The sequence below is a fragment of the Megalobrama amblycephala genome, linkage group LG20 (assembly GCF_018812025.1).
Source record: "Megalobrama amblycephala isolate DHTTF-2021 linkage group LG20, ASM1881202v1, whole genome shotgun sequence".
Taxonomy (NCBI): domain Eukaryota; kingdom Metazoa; phylum Chordata; class Actinopteri; order Cypriniformes; family Xenocyprididae; genus Megalobrama; species Megalobrama amblycephala.
This window is the reverse complement of record NC_063063.1, coordinates 29,811,870-29,836,742: the sequence shown is the minus strand read 5'-3', so window position 1 is coordinate 29,836,742 and position 24,873 is coordinate 29,811,870. Positions and strand designations below refer to the sequence as shown.

At 36.2% G+C, this 24,873-nt stretch overlaps 1 protein-coding gene across 2 annotated transcripts in view; it reads left to right on the top strand.

Annotated features, from left to right (window-relative positions):
• LOC125255463 (disintegrin and metalloproteinase domain-containing protein 12) overlaps positions 1-24,873 on the top strand; it is a 132,585-nt gene that overhangs the window by 91,445 nt on the left and 16,267 nt on the right. For both annotated transcript variants that reach the window (XM_048170749.1, XM_048170750.1), the window contains 7 exons: positions 1,532-1,680; positions 11,939-12,116; positions 13,237-13,326; positions 15,622-15,817; positions 15,910-16,018; positions 18,546-18,744; positions 22,018-22,095. In XM_048170749.1, coding sequence (XP_048026706.1) covers positions 1,532-1,680; positions 11,939-12,116; positions 13,237-13,326; positions 15,622-15,817; positions 15,910-16,018; positions 18,546-18,744; positions 22,018-22,095 — 999 coding nt within the window. The remainder of the gene's footprint in view (positions 1-1,531; positions 1,681-11,938; positions 12,117-13,236; positions 13,327-15,621; positions 15,818-15,909; positions 16,019-18,545; positions 18,745-22,017; positions 22,096-24,873) is intronic.

The window sequence follows — 24,873 nt, the reverse complement described above, 5'->3', positions numbered from 1 at the left end:
CTCATTACTGATCTCATGTGAAACCATTTTCTGAGAGAAAAACAAACATGCACGAGGAGAGATGTGGGGATAAATCTAATCTGGGGAGGGAAGGTGGAACAGAACCGATAACGCCTTTCGGCTCTCTGGGGTCGCAGAGGAAGAAATTACTCTTGTTTGTTTTAAATTGAAATTGATTGCTTATTTAAAATCACCAAGCTGATTTCAAGAATGTGGATTTATTGTTATTGTGCTTGACTGACACTTTCCTTATATGGATGCTTGTTTCCGCCATGGAATAAAAACTATATATAAAGGTAACTGCAACTTTTTTATCTCACAATTCTAACTCTTTTCCCCTCAGAATTGCAAAGTAAACTCGGAATTCTGAGGAAAAATGTCAGAATTGAGATAAAATCACAATTACATTTTTTTTAATCCATGGCAGAAAGAGAAAAACAATTCTGAAATGTAAACTCATAATTCAGAAAAAAGTCTCTGCATTACAAGTAATGCAAGTTGCATAATCAGATTACTTTTTTCAAGTAACTAGTAAAGTAACATTATTTATTCATCTCTTTTGCTCAGAAACAGATTTAGTATTGCTCAAAATGAATAAAAACAGTGAAATGCAATAATTGCAACAGTAATAATTGTAATAATGCAATAATTGCAGTAATAATGCAATAATTATAACAGTAATAATGCAATAATTGCAACCTGTAATAATTAAATCTGAGTGTCTATTTACAGTATAGCAAATAGCCCAACTTGTTGGCATAGGCTATTTACACTAACTCTGCCCACCAATGACTGGTTGGGCCACTCAAACTTAAAAAAGACGCTTGCCAACAGCTGCAGTGGTGTAGGGAGTAAGGCACGTGGAAGTAACTTTTGATGCGATTGACCCAAGTTCAAATCTGCCTTTTGCCAAACTCACTCTTCTCCCTTTTCCCATCACATATTAGATAGGAAAGGCATTTATTTTCAATAAAAATGAAGAAAATATTTAAAAAGTGGAAATAAAGAGCCTTATGTGTGTTTAATAATAAAGTATTTATCGGGGTGAGTTAGGGATAGGTGAAGGGAGGGCTTTATTGTACGAATAAGGCGGCATCCATTAAATAATTTTAATAAATATAATAATTTACACTCTATTACACTCTATGATATTATTGCATCCTGTTAATGTATAACAATACTGAGGTGCAAATAGCATCTGCCACTATTTATAAGCATCTAACAGCTATTTACACTTATTGCAAAGAAAATACTGCTACTTTTACATAGTGTATATAGCATATCACTAAGAAAATGCTGCTATTGTCAAAAAAAAAAAAAATCTGGTGAGGAAAAAGTAATGCAAATGTAATGGAACATATTTTCCATGAAAAGTTACTGAATTTATTAATTTTTTAGGGAGTAATGCAATATTGTAACTTTCCCCAACACTGGAATTACGAGATGTAAACTCGCAATTGTGAGAAAAAAAGTCAGAACTGTGAGATAAAAAGTCAATTTTTTAGACTTTCTCGCTCTCTCTGTCTTTTAGGATCACTCTGATAATCCCCTCGGCGCTGCGGTTACTTTGGCCCATGAGCTGGGACACAACTTTGGCATGAACCATGACACGCCGGAGCGCGGGTGTGGCTGCAGAGCGACTGTGGACCGAGGCGGGTGTATCATGACCCCCTCTACTGGGTGAGAGCAATGAAAAAATTGCATCTATAGAGAATTTTGGTGTTTGTAAACCGTGATGATGATGTATTTTGTGGGCGGAGCCTACCTAGTGTCAGAAAGTGGCAGTTTTTTTGCAATACCATATGATGCCATCTAATGGTGAATTTTTTAAATATATTATTATCAACCCATTCATTCTCCAAACTGGTTATCCTCTATATGGTATCCCAGCTATCACAGTGGGGGAACACCCTGTACAGATAGTCAGTCCCTGTATTATTATTAGTTTATATATTAATATATTAATATTATTATTATTAATGTATTTATATATATATATATATATATATATATATATATATATATATATATATATAATTAAAAGTATGTGAGGTTTTACTAGAACCAAAAAATTAAAATTCTGTCATTATTTGCTTACCTTTATGTCATTCCAAACCTGTATGACTTCTGTAGAACATAAAAAATATATTATGATTTTATTTTAATTAAATTAATTAATTAAAAAAAAAAATTCATACTTTTTTCATGAAAGTCAGTCGGATTCAGTGCTGTTTGGACCCCAATGTTCTTCAAAATATATTTTGTGATCAGCAGAAAAAGCTGATCAGCTGATGTTATGAGATGAATATTTTTCTCATTTCATTTTAGAATATCATGTCACCTTCATCCGGCCTCCTCAGCATGTGACGACTCTGTCTGTTTGTTAGTGTTTATCTGTCTTTCTGCCTCATTACTCCATGATGAGCTCCGTTTGGTCATCTGCACGACAGCAGACTTTAACACCCCACCCAGCGGGACAGCATTAGCCTTTAGCCACATGCTTCCAATTGACCCCGCTGGTACATGTCGTCTGATAGCTATTTCATAAAAACATCAGAGCATGTGCAACTTGTTGCTGATTTATTCGGTCATCTGTTGGGCTGTTAGACGGGACGCCTGGTTTTATGGTCAGATGTGATGAGGAAACCTGTGATGAAGAAACAGCTCAAAACACAGGAATTAAATCCATCTGTACAAAACATGGAGACAATTTTAGTTCATACTGATTCAATTCTTAAAACAATAGAGGGTTTGGGTGACTTTTTTAGGAATAAATTGCATCACATATGTTTTGTAGCACATATGTACTGATCAGAAAGCAATTGTGAATGTCTGTGAATGTTGTTTTTATATATATATATATACAAATTGTGAATAAAAACAGAATGCAATGATGTGGAAGTTTCAAATTTCAATATTTTATTCAGAATACAACATAGATGACATATCAAATGTTTACACTGAGAAAATGTATCATTTTAAGGGAATAAAGTTGATTTTAAATTTCCTGGCATCAACACATCTCAAAAAAGTTGGGACAAGGCCATGTTTACCACTGTGTGGCATCCCCTCTTCTTTTTATAACAGACTGCAAACGTCTGGGGACTGAGGAGACAAGTTGCTCAAGTTTAGGAATAGGAATGTTGTCCCATTCTTGTCTAATACAGGCTTCTAGTTGCTCAACTGTCTTAGGTCTTCTTTGTCGCATCTTCCTCTTTATGATGCGCCAAATGTTTTCTGTGGGTGAAAGATCTGGACTGCAGGCTGGCCATTTCAGTACCCGGATCCTTCTTCTACGCAGCCATGATGTTGTAATTGATGCAGTATGTGGTCTGGCATTGTCATGTTGGAAAATGCAAGGTCTTCCCTGAAAGAGACGACGTCTGGATGGGAGCATATGTTGTTCTAGAGCTTGGATATACCTTTCAGCATTGATGGTGCCTTTCCAGATGTGTAAGCTGCCCATGCCACACGCACTCATGCAACCCCATACCATCAGAGATGCAGGTTTCTGAACTGAGCGCTGATAACAACTTGGGTTGTCCTTGTCCTCTTTAGTCCGGATGACATGGCGTCCCAGTTTTTCAAAAAGAACTTCAAATTTTGATTCGTCTGACCACAGAACAGTTTTCCACTTTGCCACAGTCCATTTTAAATGAGCCTTGGCCCAGAGAAAACGCCTGCGCTTCTGGATCATGTTTAGATACGGCTTCTTTTTTGACCTATAGAGTTTTAGCCGGCAACGGTGAATGGCACGGTGGATTGTGTTCACCAACGTTTTCTGGAAGTATTCCTGAGCCCATGTTGTGATTTCCATTACAGTAGCATTCCTGTATGTGATGCAGTGCCGTCTAAGGGCCCGAAGATCAGGGGCATCCAGTATGGTTTTCCGGCCTTGACCCTTACGCACAGAGATTGTTCCAGATTCTCTGAATCTTTGGATGATATTATGCACTGTAGATGAGGATAACTTCAAACTCTTTGCAATTTTTCTCTGAGAAACTCCTTTCTGATATTGCTCCACTGTTTTTCGCCACAGCATTGGGGGAATTGGTGATCCTCTGCCCATCTTGACTTCTGAGAGACACTGCCACTCTTTTTATACCCAATCATGTTCCCAATTGACCTAATAAGCTGCAAATTTGTCCTCCAGCTGTTCCTTATATGTACATTTAATTTTTCCGGCCTCTTATTGCTACCTGTCCCAACTTTTTTGGAATGTGTAGCTCTCATGAAATCCAAAATGAGCCAATATTTGGCATGACATGATGATATATATATATATATATATATATATATATATATATATATGTATATATATATATATATATATATATATATATATATATATATATGTATATATATATATATATATATATATATATATATATATATATATATATATATATGTGTGTGTGTATATGTGTGTGTGTATATATATATACAGCTCTGGAAAAATTAAGAGACCACTCCAAGTTCAGAAATCAATAATATATATATATGTATATATATATATATATATATATATATATATATATATATATATATGTATATGTATATGTGTGTGTGTGTGTGTGTGTATATATATATAAAATACATATAAACCCGATTCCAAAAAAGTGAAAGACAAAAGAAGCTTCTAAATCTGCAGCAGTAAATAAGCTTCATGCATCTTCAAATCTTCAAGCACAGATTGTGACTGGTGTCAGGATAAAGTCAAATATCACTGGGATTAAGAAGAGTTTGTGAAACAAACAAAAACTTCTAGATAGCACCTAACTATATCGTTGAACTTCTGACTTTTTATTGGACAGAAATAGCAAAGAGTGACAAGAAATTGAGCAGAAAAAGAGGGGAAATGGGTCAGGAATCAACATACACAATGATTGACAGGCACTGGGTGTTTCTGATTGGCTAAGAGTCTCTGCTGTCATAGAAACGGTTGTGATTTCTCACAACACCTGTCAGGTAGTAGAGACATTTAATGTGTGGTATTCCAAAGAATTTGCTTGCAGCAGTTTTGAGTCTGTAATAGCAGTTGTCTTGTTTAATTCTAGGGAAGTAAATCACACATTTGCAGGCCATGTTACATTTTCTCAGGAGGCAGATGGTTGCGCTGCAGCCAACTCAATCCCAGCATTCTCAAGTGTGTATCAGTTCATCTGCACGAGTGTTTTAGCTGGACTGCGTCCTGTGTGTGTGACCTGGACTGAACCCAGGATAAACCCGCAACACGACGCTCGATTATGTGCTCATAAAGAGGTGTCAGGAAGAACCTGGCCCTGGTGACCAGACGAGAAAAACAGATCTCATCCAGAAGTAGAACGAGAGACTGAAAATATGAAACTTATTATTGTCTTTTTTTTTTCCCACCTGCCTTCAGCACTTTATACAAATGAGGGCCTGAAATCGAACAATTAAGATGGATATTTCTTCCATTTCAGCGTATTTGTCTGTGTCTCCTCTCAGAGAGCTGTCATAGATCAAAGCGTAAATGAATTTAACATCACAGCAGGTGCTCGTTTAGGAGCTTCACATCTATATAATTGCATTAATTAAGACATGAGTGGTGAAAAATCCCCCTGAGATCTGAAGCAGCTCCTTCATTTCTACAGGTTTGATGAATTTAATCTCAAGTAGCCAGACTTTATTAGCACAGCTTGTGGTCAAAGGCTTACTCTGAACGAGAGGAAGAGACTGTTTGACTGACAGCTCAGGCCACCAGCATGATTTTTTATGTGATGTTTTGGAGCAGATAGATCTGAAATGAATGAACAGGTTCCTTTCTGGTTATGAGATTGAGTTTGAATTGAATTGGCTACACCCTACAGGAAGTTGAATTGGAATCACAAGAAGAGGAATTTCCAAGGCAATCCATTCTGGAAAACTAAGTATTTCTATAGGTTGCATTTCATATATTTTAATTCTACTTCCTCGCATTCAATTTTGCATTCAGTTTGTTACTTCAATTCAAATTCAATTAGCATTTGAGAACTGAATTGGAATTTAAAGGACATTCTCAATTCAGTTCTCACAATTTTGAGAAAAACGTCAGTCTTTTTTCCCTCACAACATGCAATTCTCATTTATGACTCACAATTCTGACTTTATAACTTGCAATTCTGACTTTATATCACACAATTTTGAATTTATAATTCGCAATTCCGACTTTATATCTCGCAATTCCAACTTTATATCTCGCAATTCCGACTTTATATCTCGCAATTCTGACTTTATATCATGCAATTCTGACTATAACTCGCAATTCTGACTTTATAACTCACAATTCTGACTTTATATCTCACAATTCTGACTTTATATCTCACAATTCTGACTTTATATCTCACAATTTTGAATTTATAACTCATAATTCTGACTTTATATCATGCAATTCTGACTATAACTCGCAATTCTGACTTTATATCTCACAATTCTGACTTTATAACTCGCAATTCTGACTTTATATCTCACAATTCTGACTTTATAACTCGCAATTCTGACTTTATATCTCACAATTCTGACTTTATATCTCACAATTTTGAATTTATAACTCATAATTCTGACTTTATATCATGCAATTCTGACTATAACTGGCAATTCTGACTTTATAACTGGCAATTCTGACTTTATATCTCACAATTCTGACTTTATAACTCACAATTCTGACTATATCATGCAATTCTGAATTTATATCTCACAATTCTGAGAAAAAAGTCAGAATTGTGAGATATAAACTTGCAATTGCGAGAAAAAAAGTCAGAATTGTGAGATAAAAAGTTGCAATTACTTTTTTTTTTTTTTCATGGCAGAAACAAGCTTCCATAGAATGGTGCATAAGCCTGCTGGAAAATGGGTGAAAATATAACTTAATTTCTAAAGATAATTTTAATAAATTGTGCTTAGAAACAAAAAATGATTTAAATCAGAAAGACAGAGACCAAAGACAAGCTTTGACATAACAATCCATTTTTTTTTTTTTTTTCAAATACTTAAATCATGGCAGAAAGCAATCATTTAACTTTTATTTTAGATGGAATGGGAAAATAAAGTGGATGGAGTAGCTTCCACAAATTGCCACTTTAAAGAGAAATGACAAATATTTATTCACCCTAGTGTCATTCCAAACGTGTATGACCATTCAATGAAAACCAATGGGGTCCAATGATTTTGCACCTCAGAATCCTTCAAAATATCTTTTGTGATGAGCAGAAGCAAGTCATGCAGGTTTAGAATGACATAAAGGTAAGTAAATAAACAGAGCTTTCAGTTTTGGCTAAGCTATCCCTTTAAATATTGCATAAAAACTGTATGTGATATAGTGCAACAAAAGGACTCTTGTAGGCGACGCTCTCATTGTGCCCACATACACACACAGGTTCTGTGGCTCCTAACGCTGCTATATTTGTTCCTGTTTCCATAGAGTCTCTGGAAGCTCCTCGTACCCTCATATAGAACAAACCCCACTCACAGCGAGATGCTCTGTGCCCGTGGCACTGCTATTACCGTCACCTCTATTGTGCGGCCTCCTGTTGATCCGAATCCAGAGGAGGTGTTTTGAGAGCTTAGACACACTTGAGTCACTGTGGCTTATCTCTGAGCGCTGATCTCTGGGTTGGCATCAGGAGGCAAGAGGAAGCATCTGCTTATCTCTCATCCTCCCGCAGGCTTATGCCACCCTGGCACTGGGCGTCGTGGGTACAGTTGGTCCAGCGAGCATGGGGGCCGATGCTAGCCAGATTTCCTTGCTTGCATTTGCCCCGTGGTCTTAGTACGTGTGCCAGGAACGAAGCGAACATCGCTCGTCTCTTCCACAGTATTCAGCTGCTCTGCTGCATACTAATGGCCACAGCAAAGCCAGCTGGATTCTGAACCGAATGCTGGTCTATGCTGAAAAGATAACTGTAGATCTGAGGAAGTAGGAGGTAAAACTGTGCCCAGCTCTTTGTATGATGGCTGGCAAAGTTTGAGCTTTGAAACTGAATTTATTAAAACACTTGTTACACATGTTCATTCGTTGAAAGTCTGATGAAAGTCACACAGGAGAAAAGAAAATTCACCTTAGCAACCACAGAACAATGCACTGGAAACAGCTTACATCATCCTTTAGTATTGTGGCACATGCAATTTTCTCCAGAAATGTAGTGATACAACCCAGTATGAATTGCAATGCTGGTCCAGACTATTTTACACAAATTCTGTTTTAAATAAATTATGTTCTTTATTTAACTTTATATTCATCAAATAATCTTGAAAAAGTATATCTGGTTATAAAAAAAAAATATTAAGCAGCACAACTGTTTCCAACAATGATGATAAATCAGCATATGATTTCTGAGGATCATTTGACTGGAGTAATGATACTGAAAATTCAGCTTTGCATCACAGAAATAAATTATATTTTAAAGCATATTAAAATAGAAAAATGTATTTTAAATTGTAATATTATTTCACAATAATACTGCTTTTTCTGTATTTTTAATCAAATAAATGCAGTCTTGATGAGCATAAGAAACTCAAAAACATTAAAAATAGTAATTTTTCAAAACTTTTGACCAGTACTGTGTGTGTGTGTATACACACACGCACATGCATACATACATAACTAGTCATTTTTATTAGCATGCAAATTTGTCATCATATATGACATGAATTTGCATGCTACTAAAAATTACTAGTTATATTTCATGTCTCCTGAGCTTTGAAAAGACAAAATGCTTTCTTTTTGCTAGATGATTTATGTTTATTTAAATGAAGTTTTACAAGATGAACCATATTCTTGTTATTAAATGATAAACAAAAACAGAAGTGTGATCATTTGCATTTTAGGCTTTTTAAATGTTACAAATGATGACTATCAAATAGAATGTTTTTTAATTGAATATAATTACCCATTTTTGATTTCAGCGATATTGTCTTTGATAGTATTTGTTATTGGATCAAAAAAAAAGTACTGTAAATGTATCACCCTCTTCTGGTAAATATCAACCAGCATGGTTTAGAGTACTTGTTAAGGAGGTAAATCAGGGAAGCTGTATTTGTTAAGCTAATTAAGTAGCCTGTATCCAAAGCACAAATATACAGACAGATGGGATTTAAATAATGTTCATTTGTAAAAATAAGCTCAACACAATTAAATATGAATCATTTCATGAAGTCATATCCTGTGATGTGCTCTTTGAGAGGTCTTTGCTGGCTGATGTTTGGTCCATACGAGAACCATAAGAGCTGGACGAATTACAGCGGTTCCTGTGTTTGACAGCATTGACAGATGTTTCTCGCCGCATGACATCTCGCAGCAGACTCTTCACAATCACATCAGAGCCAATCAAACCCGCCTGTGCCAAACAATTTCAATAATTCAAGAGCTATTACTGAATACAAACTCATCACAATCACACAGGACTCGAGCAATCTTCAACCCCGTGAAGAAAAACAAGCAACAGGCGTGTTATGGGGAACACACATTAAAGTTTCCAGTCTGTGCTTTATCTTTAGCCAGTTAAGCATGTTGATCATTTAAAGAACTAATATTCAACAGCAGTGCGGTCTGAAGATGACATCTGGCTGTGTTTGTGTTCATGAGAAAGCACTGAGGCATGCTGGGACTGCATTCAGTTGATTAAAAAATACTGTAAAACTCTTATATTGCGAAATATGATTACAGTTTAAAATAACTGTTTTTTATTGTAATATATTATAAAATGTAATTTATTCCTGTGATCAAAGCTGATTTTTTTGGTCTGAACTTTTTCAGTGCCAATAACTTTACTTACATATTCTTAGGATAAGTAATAATAAATAAAAAAGAGGATGTAACAACATCTACGAGTGTCTGCAACCTCCAGTTGTACAGCATATGTTGTATCTCTACCCATCAAACTGATTTAATCCGTCAGGATGTTTATCCATGTAGCATTCAGTGTGTTAATGAAACCATCCGACTGCAATGATTCACTTCGAATCCTGCAATCACCATCACTAAATCTTTCTAAAAACCCTCACTGATCACAGATGGTTTTCACGATCATGAGCTCATCAGTCCAGTATCATAATATGTGCCATATGCTTCTCTCTGGGCGCTCTCACGTCGCTGTCAGTCAGAAATGAGGGTTGTAATTTCTCTGCGAGTCTCTGGCTGTGAGTTAGGTTGTTTGTAAACTCGAGATTTCGGCTGTGGCTAAATATTTTGTTACACTCCACAGGGGAGCGTTGCTATTTTGAGTGGATTTGTGGGCCATTTTTACTACTTGTGTGTGTGTGTGTGTTTGTGTGTGTCAGTAATTGCAGTGAAATCATCGCCACCATGTGTGGAAGTGTTTCTGTTACCCAGTGTTGTGTGTCTTGTGCAAACAGAGAACTAACGCACTTAAAGGGATAGTTCACCCAAAACTGAAAGTTATCCCATAATTTTATCACCCTCAAGCCATCCTAGGTGTATATGACTTTCTTCTTTCAGCCAAACACAATTGGAATTATATTAAAGGTGCCGCAGAACGTTCTTTCACAAGATGTAATATAAGTCTAAGGTGTCCCCTGAATGTGTCTGTGAAGTTTCAGCTCAAAATACCCCATAGATTTTTTTTAATTCATTTTTTAACTGCCTATTTTGGGACATCATTAAATATGTGCTGATTCAGGCTGTGACCCCTTTAAATCCTTGTGCTCCCTGCCCCCCAAGCTCTCGACTATAATACAGTGCATAAACAAAGTTCACACAGCTAATATAACCCTCAAATGGATCTTTACAAAATGTTCGTCACGCATGCTGCATGCATGTGTCGGATCATGTGAGTAAAGTATTTATTTGGATGAAACATTTAGAAAGACAATTTACAAATATCACTAAAAATATCATGTAATCATGGATCATGTCAGTTATTATTGCTTCATCTGCCATTTTTCGCTGTTCTTGCTTGCTTACCTAGTCTGATGATTCAGCTGTGCACAGATCCAGACGTTAATACTGGCTGCCCTTGTCTATTGCCTTGAACATGGACTGGCATATGCAAATATTGGGGGCGTACATATTAATGATCCCGACTGTTACGTAACAGTCGGTGTTATGTTGAGATTCACCTGTTCTTCGGAGGTCTTTTAAACAAATGAGATTTATATAAGAAGGAGGAAACAATGGAGTTTGAGACTCACTGTATGTCATTTCCATGTACTGAACTCTTGTTATTCAACTATGCCAAGGTCAATTCAATTTTCCATTCTACGGCACCTTTAAAAAGTATCCTGGCTCTTTCAAGCTTTATATGGGGCTCAAGATTTTGAAGCTCCAAAAAGCGCATCCATCCATCATAAAAGTAATCCACACGGCTCCAAGGGTTATTAAATGCCCTCTGAAGTGAAGTGATGAGTTTTTGTAAGAAAAATATCCATATTTATAACTTTATAAACTACAATCACTGGCTTCCGGCAGTTGTCGGATGCGAGTTTAGTTCCGGTGGAAGAAGTAAGAGGATCAAGCAAAACAAAACACCAGTCACGAATTAGAAGTCTAAATAAAGTGTTATCCTGTTTCTATCTGGTTTTTAGGTTGTAACAGTGATATTTGCGTACGCAAACACTACAAATGAACACAAACCAGTCTATTAGAATCTTGGTTTGTTGGATAATTCAGTCCAAATGAAGCTAAACTAGCCCATGTGTGATATGAAGTGTTAGTTCACACACACACTTCCCGCTGCCTCCAATTTACAGCTCAGAGAAGCTGGAGAAGACATTCAGTGTGATTATTTTTTTTACAGGCCTAGGACTCTTATCTCTTGCCGTTCTCTCCTCTGGGACTCCTTTCGTTGGTCCTCGTGCCAATTAGCACTTACAGGATGATGTCATTTTCTTGGCACAAGTTCAAATGGCTGATTGGTCATTTATGTGTGCAAATGTGCAATTTTCTTTCAAATCATCACTGAGGTCATATTTCTTCTTTCAGGTACCCTTTCCCTACAGTCTTCAGTACATGCAGCAAGAAGGATCTAGCGGCGAGCTTGGAGAAAGGCGTGGGCATGTGTTTGTTCAACATGCCGGAGGTGAAAGTGCTCTACGGAGGCCAGAAATGTGGAAACGGATACGTCGAGGAGGGAGAGCAGTGCGACTGTGGAGATGTGGAGGTACGTCAGAGCTCAGAGAGTTTACATGTTTCCCACAAGTGCTGCGATTTCCACACTCTCCAGTGATTCATGCATCATTAGCAGTCGCTCCTCCAAATCTGCGGCAGACGAAATTAACAGTTTCTGCAGCCGAGTGTTTTCTGCGACCATGCTGTGAGAAGAAGCGCAAGAAGTGTTTTGGGAATGAGGCGCATCTGTCACACCAGACCGGGAGCTTTTGAGAGGACCGCAGAGAGAAGCCTGTGTTTGTGTCGGAGCGCTTCAGGTGTTTCCTGGGGGTTTAAATCTGTTCGTTGATGTCTTTGCTGAAATGTTGCTGGCAGTGCGGTACTCTTAGCAAAGACATACTGTAACAATGTTCTGTGTCTGTGTATCCGCCGTCAACAATGCTCATGCTAAATTTATGGCACATGAATTTCCACAAAGTCAGCAGTCAGAAAGAAGCATCTGGAAAATTATTTAAGTACTTGAAGGACTCGTACACATATGCAAATATACATGAGTTGCATTTCAATTAGGAATTTTCATCACCTTTGTCACACATTTGATGGCCGATCTAGCCAAGTCACATTTATTTATATACAGTGCTTTATACAAAACAGACTGTTTCAAGGCAGTTCACAGTAATAAATCTAGAAAATATGGTTTATGGCTGGAAAAACTGGACCAGGATGCTGTCACTGCATAAAGTTATCAAAACATCATTTCAGTTTGGCTAAAAGTGTGTGAACTGATTATATGAATTTATTATGTACTCTAACTTTAAAAAGTTTGGGGTCGGTAAGATTTTTTTAAAAATGTTTTTGAATTCTCATGCTCACCAAGGATTTGAGACTGAAAACAGTAAAAATGTAAAACATTATAACAATTTACATCTTGTTTTTATTGTAATATATTGCATGCAATTTATTCCTGAGATCAAAGCTGAATTTTCAGCATCATTACTCCAGTCTTCAGTGTCACATGATCCTTCAGAAATCATTCTAATATGATGATTTGCTGCTCAAGAAACATTTCTGATTATTATCAATGTTGCAAACAGTTGTGCTGGGTCATATTTTTGTGGAAATCGTGATCCTTTTTTTCTTTGTTTTGAACTGATGAATCTGTGTGTCTGCAGGAGTGTCTGAATCCCTGCTGTAATGCCAGCACATGCACACTGAAGGAGGAGGCCGTGTGTGCGCATGGACAATGCTGTGAAAACTGTCAGGTAACTCGTGAAATCCGTCATAATTCACTTTATTTGTTGCGCTCATTTATACCTTGGAAATTTTATCTACTTAACATTGAAAATGTGCAGAAAAAAATATTTATTTATTTATTATACTTAAAGGTAACATCAATTCAAAAACATTTATTTACATATTTATCATTTTACGCCGGACTGCTTCCCAAACGAGGGTCGATTCAATGCTGGATTTGCACAAAAGATTAACATGACAGCACATGCTAGTGGATGAGTTGAATCAACTCCACAGCAACTACATCAATTTATCCACTAACCATTCAGAAACGTCTAAAAGTTGTAACTTCTTCCTGAGTCTCTCCATCAGTGTCGACTCCGGTTTGAACAATGTAAGGCTGAACACCGTTACTGACAATCCTCATTTTGGCTGCGTGAGATTCTCCAGTTTTGTTGTTGTTGAGCTGTTAAAGCTCCGCCCTCTTCTGGAAAGGGGGCGGGAGCAGCAGCTCATTTGCATTTAAAGGGACACACACAAAAGCGGCGTGTTTTTGCTCACACCCAAATAGGGGCAAATTTGACAAGCTATAATAAATGATCTGTGGGGGATTTTGAGCTGAAACTTCACAGACACATTCTGGGGACACCAGAGACTTATTTTACATCTTGTAAAAGGGGCATTATTGGTCCCCTTAAACATTAACTTGAAATAAAACAATGTAAAAAATTCATATGAAATATTGTATACTTGTAATATTTACAAAAGTAGGTTATTAAAACACATTATATGCCTATATAATCAAACAAAATAAGTAAATAAAAGTGCATATTATCCTAAAGCGATACTGGTTTTTACTATTTAGAATAATGTGCTGATGAATCATTTACAATAAGGCCAGGAATATTAAAAAATTAAAGGGCACCTATTATGCAAAATTCACTTTTACATGCTGTTTGACCATAAATGTGTGTTGGCAGTGTGTGAGCAAAACCACCCTAGAATGAGAAAAATCCACCCAGTGGTTTTTTTACAATCTCAATAATTCATAAGCACTGTCTCAGAACGCCCTGTTCTAAGATTGCTCTCACTGTGACGTAGAATTGCGCTAAGCCCCACCCACGTGGTTTGATTGACAATCTGGTTTTGGCATAGACCCCGCCCTCGGTGATCTGTCAACCATCCTCCATTGTTTCAACGACAGCCGGTAATGTCTCCTAAGAAACATAAGTGTTCTGTTGTGGGATGTAATAATGAATATAGTAGTTTTCACTTACTTCCGACATCAGAGCCACTGAAAACGCAGTGGATGGATTTTATTTACGAAGGAAAGGCGCCACTCAAAATTCCAAAATACGTTTATGTTTGCGCGAATCATTTTTTGACTGACTGTTTTGAGAACGAGGGTCAATTCAAAGCAGGTATTGCTTCAAAGTTAATCCTCAAGTGTGGATCGTTGCCTACTGTTCGCGATCCAACGTCACCTCCAGAAGAAGTAAGTCTATTTAATGTTTTTTGAGCAAATAGTCATTTCAGTCGATGTCAGCCAATTCAATAACAAATGCGTCTAAAGTTGTTGTCGTCGTCGTAGAATGTCTGTGTATATAATTTAAACCTTGTTTGTATAGTGTGTATCCACATGTATATATATATTTTTTAAAGATATTGTATTAAAAACTGTGTATGTTTACTTAGCAAACGTTATCACAGTATTTGTGTTTGTAGTTTCAAAAAATTGCGCGAACGTTATCACAGTGTGTGTGTGTGTGTGTGTGTTGCACATCCATAATTGCAAAGGGGACGCGATTAAAACTCTATAAGTACATAAATGTATCAAATAACCATTCAGAGACGTCCTGCTCCATTCTCAATTGTGTTTCTTCTGCCGGAGTCTCTTCATCATCTGAGTCTGATTCCGGTTCAAACATGTACGGCTGAATGCCATACAAAACAGCGGGTCTCTCACTCTCAGCCATTCTGCTTCACCGACTGTTTATTGCCATAGGTATGCAAGTTACGCCCTCATCCAAAGGCAGGGCGGGGATATGCAGCTCATTTATATTTAAGGTGGTACACACCAAAACAGCTCTTTTTAAAACAGGCCCCAAAAATGACATTTTCAAATGGTTATAATAAATTAACTGTGGGGTATTTTGTGCTGAAACTTCACAAATACATTCTGGGGACACCCAAGACCAATATTACATCTTGTAAAAAGGGGCATAATAGGTGCCCTTTAAGATAAAAGTATTAGACAGTCGATTTCATGTTGACTGAAATCATTCTATTCATATTAATACATCATGATGTGTTTGTCTGTATAGTTGAAACCTGCAGGGACTCCGTGCCGTGAATCCAGTAACTCCTGTGACCTGCCGGAGTTTTGCACAGGCGCCGACCCTCAGTGCCCTGCTAATGTCTACCTGCATGACGGACACACCTGCCAGGGTGTAGATGGACATTGTTACAACGGCATCTGCCAAACACACGAGCAGCAGTGCATCACGCTCTGGGGACAGGGTGAGTACAGTGTCACCTGCTAGCCTGGAGGAGCCACTACTGCATCTGTCTGTACCTGATACATGACTGGTATGGCTGTATGTGTTTGGCAGGTGCAAAACCAGCTCCAGGAATCTGTTTTGAAAGAGTCAACTCGGCTGGAGATCCGTATGGAAACTGTGGAAAAGATGCAAAGGGGTCATTTGCCAAATGTGAAGCACGGTAGGAGAAAATATAAATTCTGAGTTCAGTAATGCTGGAGCAATATTTGAGTTTAAATATAAAAATAATAAATACACTACCGCTCAAAAGTTTGGGATTGGTACGATTTTTAATGTTTTTAAAAGAAGTTTTGTCTGCTCACCAAGGCTTAATTTATTTAATTAAAAATACAGTAAAAACAGTAATATTGTGAAAAATGATTACAATTTAAAATAACTGTTTTCTATTTGAATATGTTTTACAAAGTAATTTATTCCTGTGATGCAAAGCTGAATTTTCAGCATCATTACTCCAGTCTTCAGTGTCACATGATCCTTCAGAAATCATTCTAATATTCTGATTTGCTGCTCAATAAACATTTATGATTATTTTCAATGTTGAAAACAGTTGTGTACTTTTTTTTTCAGGATTCCTTGATGAATAGAAAGTTCAAAAGAACAGCATTTATCTGAAATACAAAGCTTCTGTAGCATTATACACTACCGTTCAAAAGTTTGGGGTCAGTAAGAATTTTTATTTTAAGTTTTTTTGAAAAGAAATTAAAGAAATGAATACTTTTATTCAGCTAGGATGCATTAAATCAATCAAAAGTGACAGTAAAGACATTTATAATGTTACAAAAGATTAGATTTCAGATAAACACTGTTCTTTTGAACTTTCTATTCATCAAATAATCCTGAAAAAAAATATTGTACACAAATATTTTGTACAATTGTAAACAATAAATGTTTCTTGAGCAGCAGATCAGCATATTAGAATGATTTCTGAAGGATCATGTGACACTGAAGACTGGAGTAATGATACTGAAAATTCAGCTTTGATCACAGGAATAAATTACATTTTAAAATATTTCCAAATAGAAAACAGTTATTTTAAATTGTAATAATATTTCACAATATTACAGTTTTTACTGTATTTTTAATTAAGTAAATGCACCCTTGGTGAGCAGGGTTCAGTGTTGCTGGTGCAATATTTGATTTTAAATGTAGAATTAATAAAGAAATTATTAATAGAAAAAATAATAAAAATAGAAATAAAATACAAATCATGAAAAATAAATGAAAAGCTGAAAAATGCTAAGTCAAATTTTTATTTGATGACAAAAAAAAAAAAAAAAAACTTATTTTCATGTTTCTTGTCACATTTGTATTGTGGCATTATAAATTCATACAATTGATAATTAATATAATATTTATTTTTCCAATGGTTTCATATTTTTCTGTTACTTTTTATATTTTTTGTTGTTTCCTAATTATTTAGATTTAGCCTATAATAGGTAGGTTCCATTGTGACAACATGCCCCGCTTTTGGGCACAAATGAAACGTGTGGTAGGGTTTTTTTTTTATTTTTATTTTAAGCCAAGACTTAAGGGTTTGTGTAACAGAAATTTACTTTTAAAAAATAAACATTCACTGGTGTAAAAAAGTGTGACAACTAGCCCCGGTCTTTCATAAATGGCAGTGTGGAAGTGGCATCACCACAAGTATGCGAGTGAGGGGTTTTTTTTTGCATGATTTTGGAAGAATGATGTTTTTTATTGAGTTCACTTCAGGACAACAGAAAATGAAAAGAGCCTTCAAATCCTCTGAGGTCTCTGAGTGTTTATTTAGTGAGTGAGAGTGTTTTTCTTTTAAAATTACTCTTTAGATTTAAATTAAATTATAAACGTATTTCTCTGATCAGTTTGTTCTCGTCCTGTTCTTTATTGACTGACTGCCTCATACACACACACAGACCAATCCACTGAGAAATCAAACACTGCCGCCAGACAAATAACAACACGAGCCTTTAAAGTGGAAGATATCAGAAGCCTATTGAAAATGTCACAGTAATTTGCATATGCAGGTAACACCTGTCATACATTCTGCTCTAATTGAGCTTAGATTGGCTGCTTTATTAAGTGCTTCACGGATCATATCCTCGATGAAGTAATTACTCTAATGACTGAAGTGGACAGACGGAAAGAGAAACGGGGAAGGGACGGTTTTCAGACTCTAATGACTCTTTATTTTGGCCAAAGGGACTCGAGCCACATTCTGCTTCTCTCTCTGTCTGTCTGTCTGCCTCTCTTTTTGGACGCGACTGCGTGAGAAACTGCCCTGTGAATGCAGTAATTGGTCTTTAGTGGAGAGGATGCCTCATTATTTTCTCCATGTTTTGGCTGCATTGGAATCAAAGATGTCCGTCCCATAACCACGATCCTCTGCAGAGGAAGCACACTTCAGCACTGTGAAAACATGCCATATGTGTCAGTCTGGGAAACTGGCTGATTCATGACATGGGATCTGTCAGCTATGGAAATGTTACTCAAATGAGTGTTTTTAAACTGTGGGGTCGCAACCCAGAAATGGGTCACGGGTCAGTTCAGACAGCTGGAGAAAAAGCAAGGCTAGATGTAAATAATAAAATGCAAAAAACATATATATATATATATATATATATATATATATATATATATATATATTATGCAATTTAAAATAAGATGTTTTTTTAAATCTTTGAAATCTTCTCGCTGTTGTTTTCCAGAGATGCTAAATGTGGGAAGATCCAGTGTCAGGGCGGAGCCAACCGGCCGGTGATCGGCACCAATGCCGTCTCCATAGAAACCAACATCCCACTCCAGGAGGGAGGGCGTATCCTCTGCCGTGGGACTCATGTGTACCTGGGAGACGACATGCCGGATCCGGGCCTTGTGCTCACCGGCACCAAATGTGGAGAAAACATGGTAAAGAGAGGGAATAATGAGAAGATGTTTATTTAGCAAAATTAAAAGCTTATTTTAATTTATCTCAAGCTTATTTAGCCCTTAATCGGCTCTTGGGGTCCAGCTGACCCCGCTGACAGTTTCCTTCGTTTATAAAAAGTGTTCCCTTCATCTCGGGGGCATGAAACTCTGTGAATTTAACTAAATAATCTATCTAAACATGCACAAAAAATCTGGGCTTGATTTGGTTGTTCTAAAGGTGTGTAAAAAAAAATAAATCACTGTTTTAGTCCTTCAGGGTCAGATTGACCCCACATTGAAAATGAATGGGAAAATGAAGAAAAAAATTGTCAAAATAAATAAATAAATCCAGTATAAATCTGAAATGTTCTACATTTCCATAAAGGTCTGGTCCTAGACCATAAACACAAAGTGGAACGAACTTTCTATCTCATACATACACAAACACACACATGTGTGTGACTGCAACAGAGGGCATTTTTATAGAAATTGGCAAATAAAATCAACAAAACTGGCCTAAATATGAGCAATTTTACACGTAAATAAAGGTCCGGTCTTTGACTATAAACACAAAGTTGAACGAACTTTCTATTTCATACACACACACATATACACACACATAAACACAAACAGACACACCTACACACACTCAAACACACACATGTGTGGCTGCAACAGAGGGCATTTCTGTAGAAATTGGCAAATAAAATCAACAAAACTGGCCTAAATATGAGCAATTTTACATGTAAATAAAGGTCCGGTCTTTGACTATAAACACAAAGTCGAACGAACTTTCTATCTCATACACACACATACACACACACATAAACACAAACACACACAGTCCTTATTGAGTACCTGTTGACCTCTATTGGATATATGTGGTCATTGCACCTTCTTTCTTTAACTATAATTCCTAAAGTTTTTCCACAAACCTCTAGATGGTAGTATTCTATCCCTACCACATAGAGCAATGTCCAAATACAATTTAAATTTAATTAAGTTCATCATTAAAGTGATTTTTTTTTATTAAAAATCAAATTTTCATAAGGCAATTTTTGGCATAGGTAAGTAATTGTGCAGTAAATAGGTAAAAAAACTACAAAAACACAGCATAAATGCATAGTTGAGAAGTAAATAAAAAAAAATGATATATAGTTTATAATATAAAAAATGTGTATTTCCTTATGCAATCGCTCTGTAAAAGTTTGGGGTCAATCTGACCCCAAAGGACTACAACATCAGTACAATTAAGATGCGCTTAAGGGTTAATTCAGGCCTGTGTGGATCAACAACATCAGGACTGTAATGGGTTAAATCACTTTGCTATATTGTTGCTATCCAACCCTACTCCTGGAGAGCTACCATCCTGCAGATTTCATCTCCAACCCCAATCAAACACACCTGAACCAGCTAATCAAGGTGTTCAGGGCTGCTTGATAATTACAGACAGGTGTGTTGGCGCAGGGTTGGAACTGAAGTCTGCAGAACGGTAGCTCTCCAGCAGGGTTGGACATCCCTTCTATAGGGTATTATTATAATGATTATGATTGTTGAGTATATATATATATATATATATATATATATATATATATATATATATATATATATGTATATATTAGGGGTGTGACGAGACGGGTATCTCACGAGACGAGACCAGATTTTTACACACTATTTTTAAGAAATCCTCAATGGCGAAATACATGACTAGAAAAAATATTCTGCAGGTGTATTTGAAATGTTTTAACTAATCATCTTATAATGAATGTCATTCAGTTCTACTTTCTGAGTATGAATTATCATATGCAGTAAAAGACAACAATACTAAAGCACAGTAAAAGGTTTTGCCACAAACCTAACTGACTGACTTCTCTTCTGTATGATTTCAGTCTCTTCAGGCCTTACTGTACATGATTTATGAGCTTCTACAGCTTTTGACCTCCTAACTGAACTCCTTTCCACAAACTGATCATAGAAATAAAAACAGTATAAATAAAAATGGTAACACTTTACAATAAGGTCTCATTTATTAACATTAACGTATTAACCAACATCAACTAACAATGAGCAATATATTTGCTACAGTATTTATTAATCTTTGTTTATGTTAGTTAATAAAAATAGTCATTCATTGTTAGTTCATGATAGTTCACAGTGCATTAACTAATGTTAACAAATGAAACCTTACTGTTTGTGCTTAATAAGATTAAGAGAAAACTGTTATTCATTTTTATGGTAACACTTTACAAGTTGAAACCATAATCACACTCTCTCAATATTCAAAGTGCAAATAAGACCAAATTTTTCTTTGATACAGAGCTAAGAGATGGTTACAACTACACTGCCCAGCCTAAAATAGCTTTCATATTGAGAGATATTTGCATTCATCAAGGAGCCGCTTTCAAAATGCGGGGTATTGAAATCGCGTTTGAATGCGCGTGCGCGTTTACTTTCACTTTCAGCGATCGCGCATAACTCTGTAAATATGGAGCGGCGGCGACCGTTATCCAACTTAATTAAATGTTTTTTATTTAAACACAAAGCAAAAGGACAGTGGAGGCGTAATGTAAACGAAGCGGTGGCAATTCTTTCCTAATCATCCTAACACTCTGTCATGGCAACATCACGAGACTACTTTTCGCCTCGACGAGAAATCTCGTCACACTTTAGTCTCGCGAGATCTCGTGACACGAGATTCGTCACACCCCTAGTATATATATTTAAAAAAACTCAGCATTATTTTCCTGGCTGAAGTTATAACTTTACCCATGACTAGATATACCTAAAATAGTGCATTATGAAATATGCTGAAATGTCACATCATGGCAAAACAATAATAAAAAAAAGTTCATTATGGTGTTTTTTTTTTTTTTTTTTTCACTTTGTAAATATCTTTTTTAGCCATTTTTGTCACTTTTGGTGTCATTTTTGCCCCGATCCCTAGTTTATTATAATTTTTTTTTAATATAATATATCAAAGTCAATAAGAAGTCTTTGCTGCAATAACTGCACATTTAGTCAGAATTGAGTCATGACTGAAATCATGGATGTTAACTAGGGAAAGAGTGGCATCATTGGTTACACCAAATGACCCTGACATCACAGTATTACAGAGTTGTAAACCAGTAAGTTGTGTCAAACTGAATTACATGTGACACATTTGCTCCTGTGAGGACATTTGGATGGATCGTTGCTGAATGTCAGTATGTTTGGGTGGAGTTGAGCTGATGACTCAATCATCACTAAATAAAGTCTGTCTCTGTGTGTCTCCAGATGTGCATAAACAGACAGTGTCAAAACATCAGTGTGCTCGGGGTTCACCACTGTTCGGCCAAGTGCAGCGGACATGGGGTGAGTTTTATCTGTCCATCACAACGTCAGTTTCTCTTGGAAATATATCTGAATGGTTGGCGAACATTTTATGTTGAACCCAAAAACCAGTCTGAACTTACCATGTGACTTACATATCAGCATAAGAAGCTCATACAGTGAAATGTTCCTGATAAGATGAGGGATCTTTGCTGAATCTAATATGGCGTCATGTCAGAATTACCATAATTACACAATAACAACTCATCTTCATGTCCTCAGACTCATAAATGATTCATCTCTGTGGCGACACTCATAATGCCAAAATGGGCTCAGAGTGACTTTGTTTGTAACGATGACTGCAATAATTAAAGTTTTTGTATAGCTCTATTCACAATTCTTTCAAAGCAGCTTTACAGAAAATCATGATGTAAATGTTTATAATCTCTTAATATCATCATGCCTTATAGCTGCATTTAGCAGATTAGATATGGGTGATAATATAGATTACATTTTGTGATGATACAAGCAACCAAGCAGTTAGTATACAGTGCCCTCCACAAATATTGGCACCCTTAGTAAATATGAGCAAAGGCAGCTGTGAAAATAAATCTGCATTGTTTATCCTTTTGATCTTTCATTTAAAAAAAATCTGAAAAATCTAACCTTTCATTGAAGTAAAGCAATTGAAAGTGGAGGGAAAATCACATTATGAAATAAATGTTTTTCTCTAAAACACGTTGGCCACAATTATTGGCACCCCTAGAAATTCTTATGTGTAAAATATCTCTAAAGTATATTCCCATTCATATTTACATTTTTTAGCACACCAGGGTGATCATGAACATGAAATTGTCCAGCCATGACTTCCTGTTCCACAGGAGAATAAACATGAGGAAACACAAAGGCCAAATTCCCTTAATCATTCATCACAATGAGTAAAACCAAACAATATAGTTCTGATGTGCAGTAAATGATTGTTGAGCTTCACAAAATAGAAAGTGGCTGTAAGAAAAAAGCTAAAGCATTGAAAATCCCCATTTCCACTATCAGGGCAATAATTAAGAAGTTCCAATCAACTAAAGATGTTACAAATCTGCCTGGAAGAGGACGAGTGTCTATATCGTCCTAATGTGAAGTGAGGAGGAATGTTTAAGTGGCCAAAGACTCTCTAAGGATCACAGCTGGAGAATTGCAGAGATTAGTTGAGTCTATCAAACATCCCTACAAGTTGTTCGGGAGGGTTTCAAGAAAAATCCTCTGCTCTCATCCAGAAACAATCTCCAGCATATTCAGTTGTCAGACAAGACTGGAACTGGCTTTTATGCTCAGATGAAACTAAATAAAGAACAAACCCACCAGATGGGTTTGGTGCACACATGGATAAAAAGTATCCCATGCCCACGGTTAAATATACTGCTGGATCCTTAATGTTGTGGGCCTGTTTTTCTGCTGGAGGTCCTGGACATCTTGTTCAGATATATCGTATCATGGATTCTACCAAATATCAAATATAAAAAATCAAAACCTGGCTGCTTCTGCTAGAAATCCAATAATGGGCCATGGTTGGATCGTCCATCAGGACAATGATCCAAAACAAACATCAAATCCAACACAAAAATGTGTCACTGAGCACAAAATGAAGTTTCTGCCATGGCCATCCCAGGTCCCTGACCTGAACCCTAAAGAAAATGAGTGGACTGAACTGAAGAGAAGAAGCACCAACATGGAGCTGGAGAGATCTGGAGAGATTCTGCATGAAGGAATGATCTCTGATCTCTTGTCAGGTGTTCTCCAAACTCATCAGGCATTATAGAAGAAGACTCAGAGCTGTTCTCTTGGCAAAAGGAGGTTGCAATAATTGGGTGCCAATAATTGTGGCCAACGTGAACTAGAGAAAAACATTTATTTCATAATGTAATTTTCCCCCCACTTTCAATTGTTTTCCTTCAATGAAAGGTTAGATTTTTGTGAATGATTTTTTTTTTTGAATGAAAGATCAAAAGGATAAACAATGCAGATTTATTTTCACAGCTGCCTTTGCTCATATTTACTAAGGGTGCCAATATTTGTGGAGGGCACTGTATATCGCTTTACATAAATATACTGTATGTATGTGAATATAGTTGGAGATATATATATAACCAACTTTATATAAAATGAGATTTGCTTTATTCACCTTTATATTCTTTCACATAATATTGAAGAACACATATGTAACATGAGATATATATCTAAAATATCGAACAGAAATATGCGTTGAAGGTGCTGTAAATACTTTTACCTTTAACTGCTGGTGTTTTGGTTGTTTTTACACAATGGTCAAAGTCAGAGCTCTAATGATAAATTGAATTTCCAGCTCGTAATTATGTGTTTGACTATGATGTGAATGTGATTTTTACAAGTTAGAAACATAAAATTATAGTAATTCTGTTGTTGTTGTTGTAAGTTTTTGAATGGAAAGGCTCAGAGAGAGAATAGAAAATCTTTTTTTTTTTCACAATATGATTTCAAGAAATGATTTTTGTTATGCTGAACATAATTATAGTAATTTTGACATGACTCGAATGCAACTAAAAGCCACCTTTATTTCAAATGGTTCTCTCTCTGTATTGTAATGCAAGACTCACAAATGCAGCAACAGAATGGGTCAATCAATCAATCGGCCTTAATAAGCTTATCTTTAATAACACATTAAGTCACAACAGTGGAAATCTGAGGAACAAAATCATGATGCATCTTCATGTTTTTGTGACAGGTACTCTTTCACCTAACCAATCATTAATAATATAAATTATAAAGATATAAAGATAGGTTTTA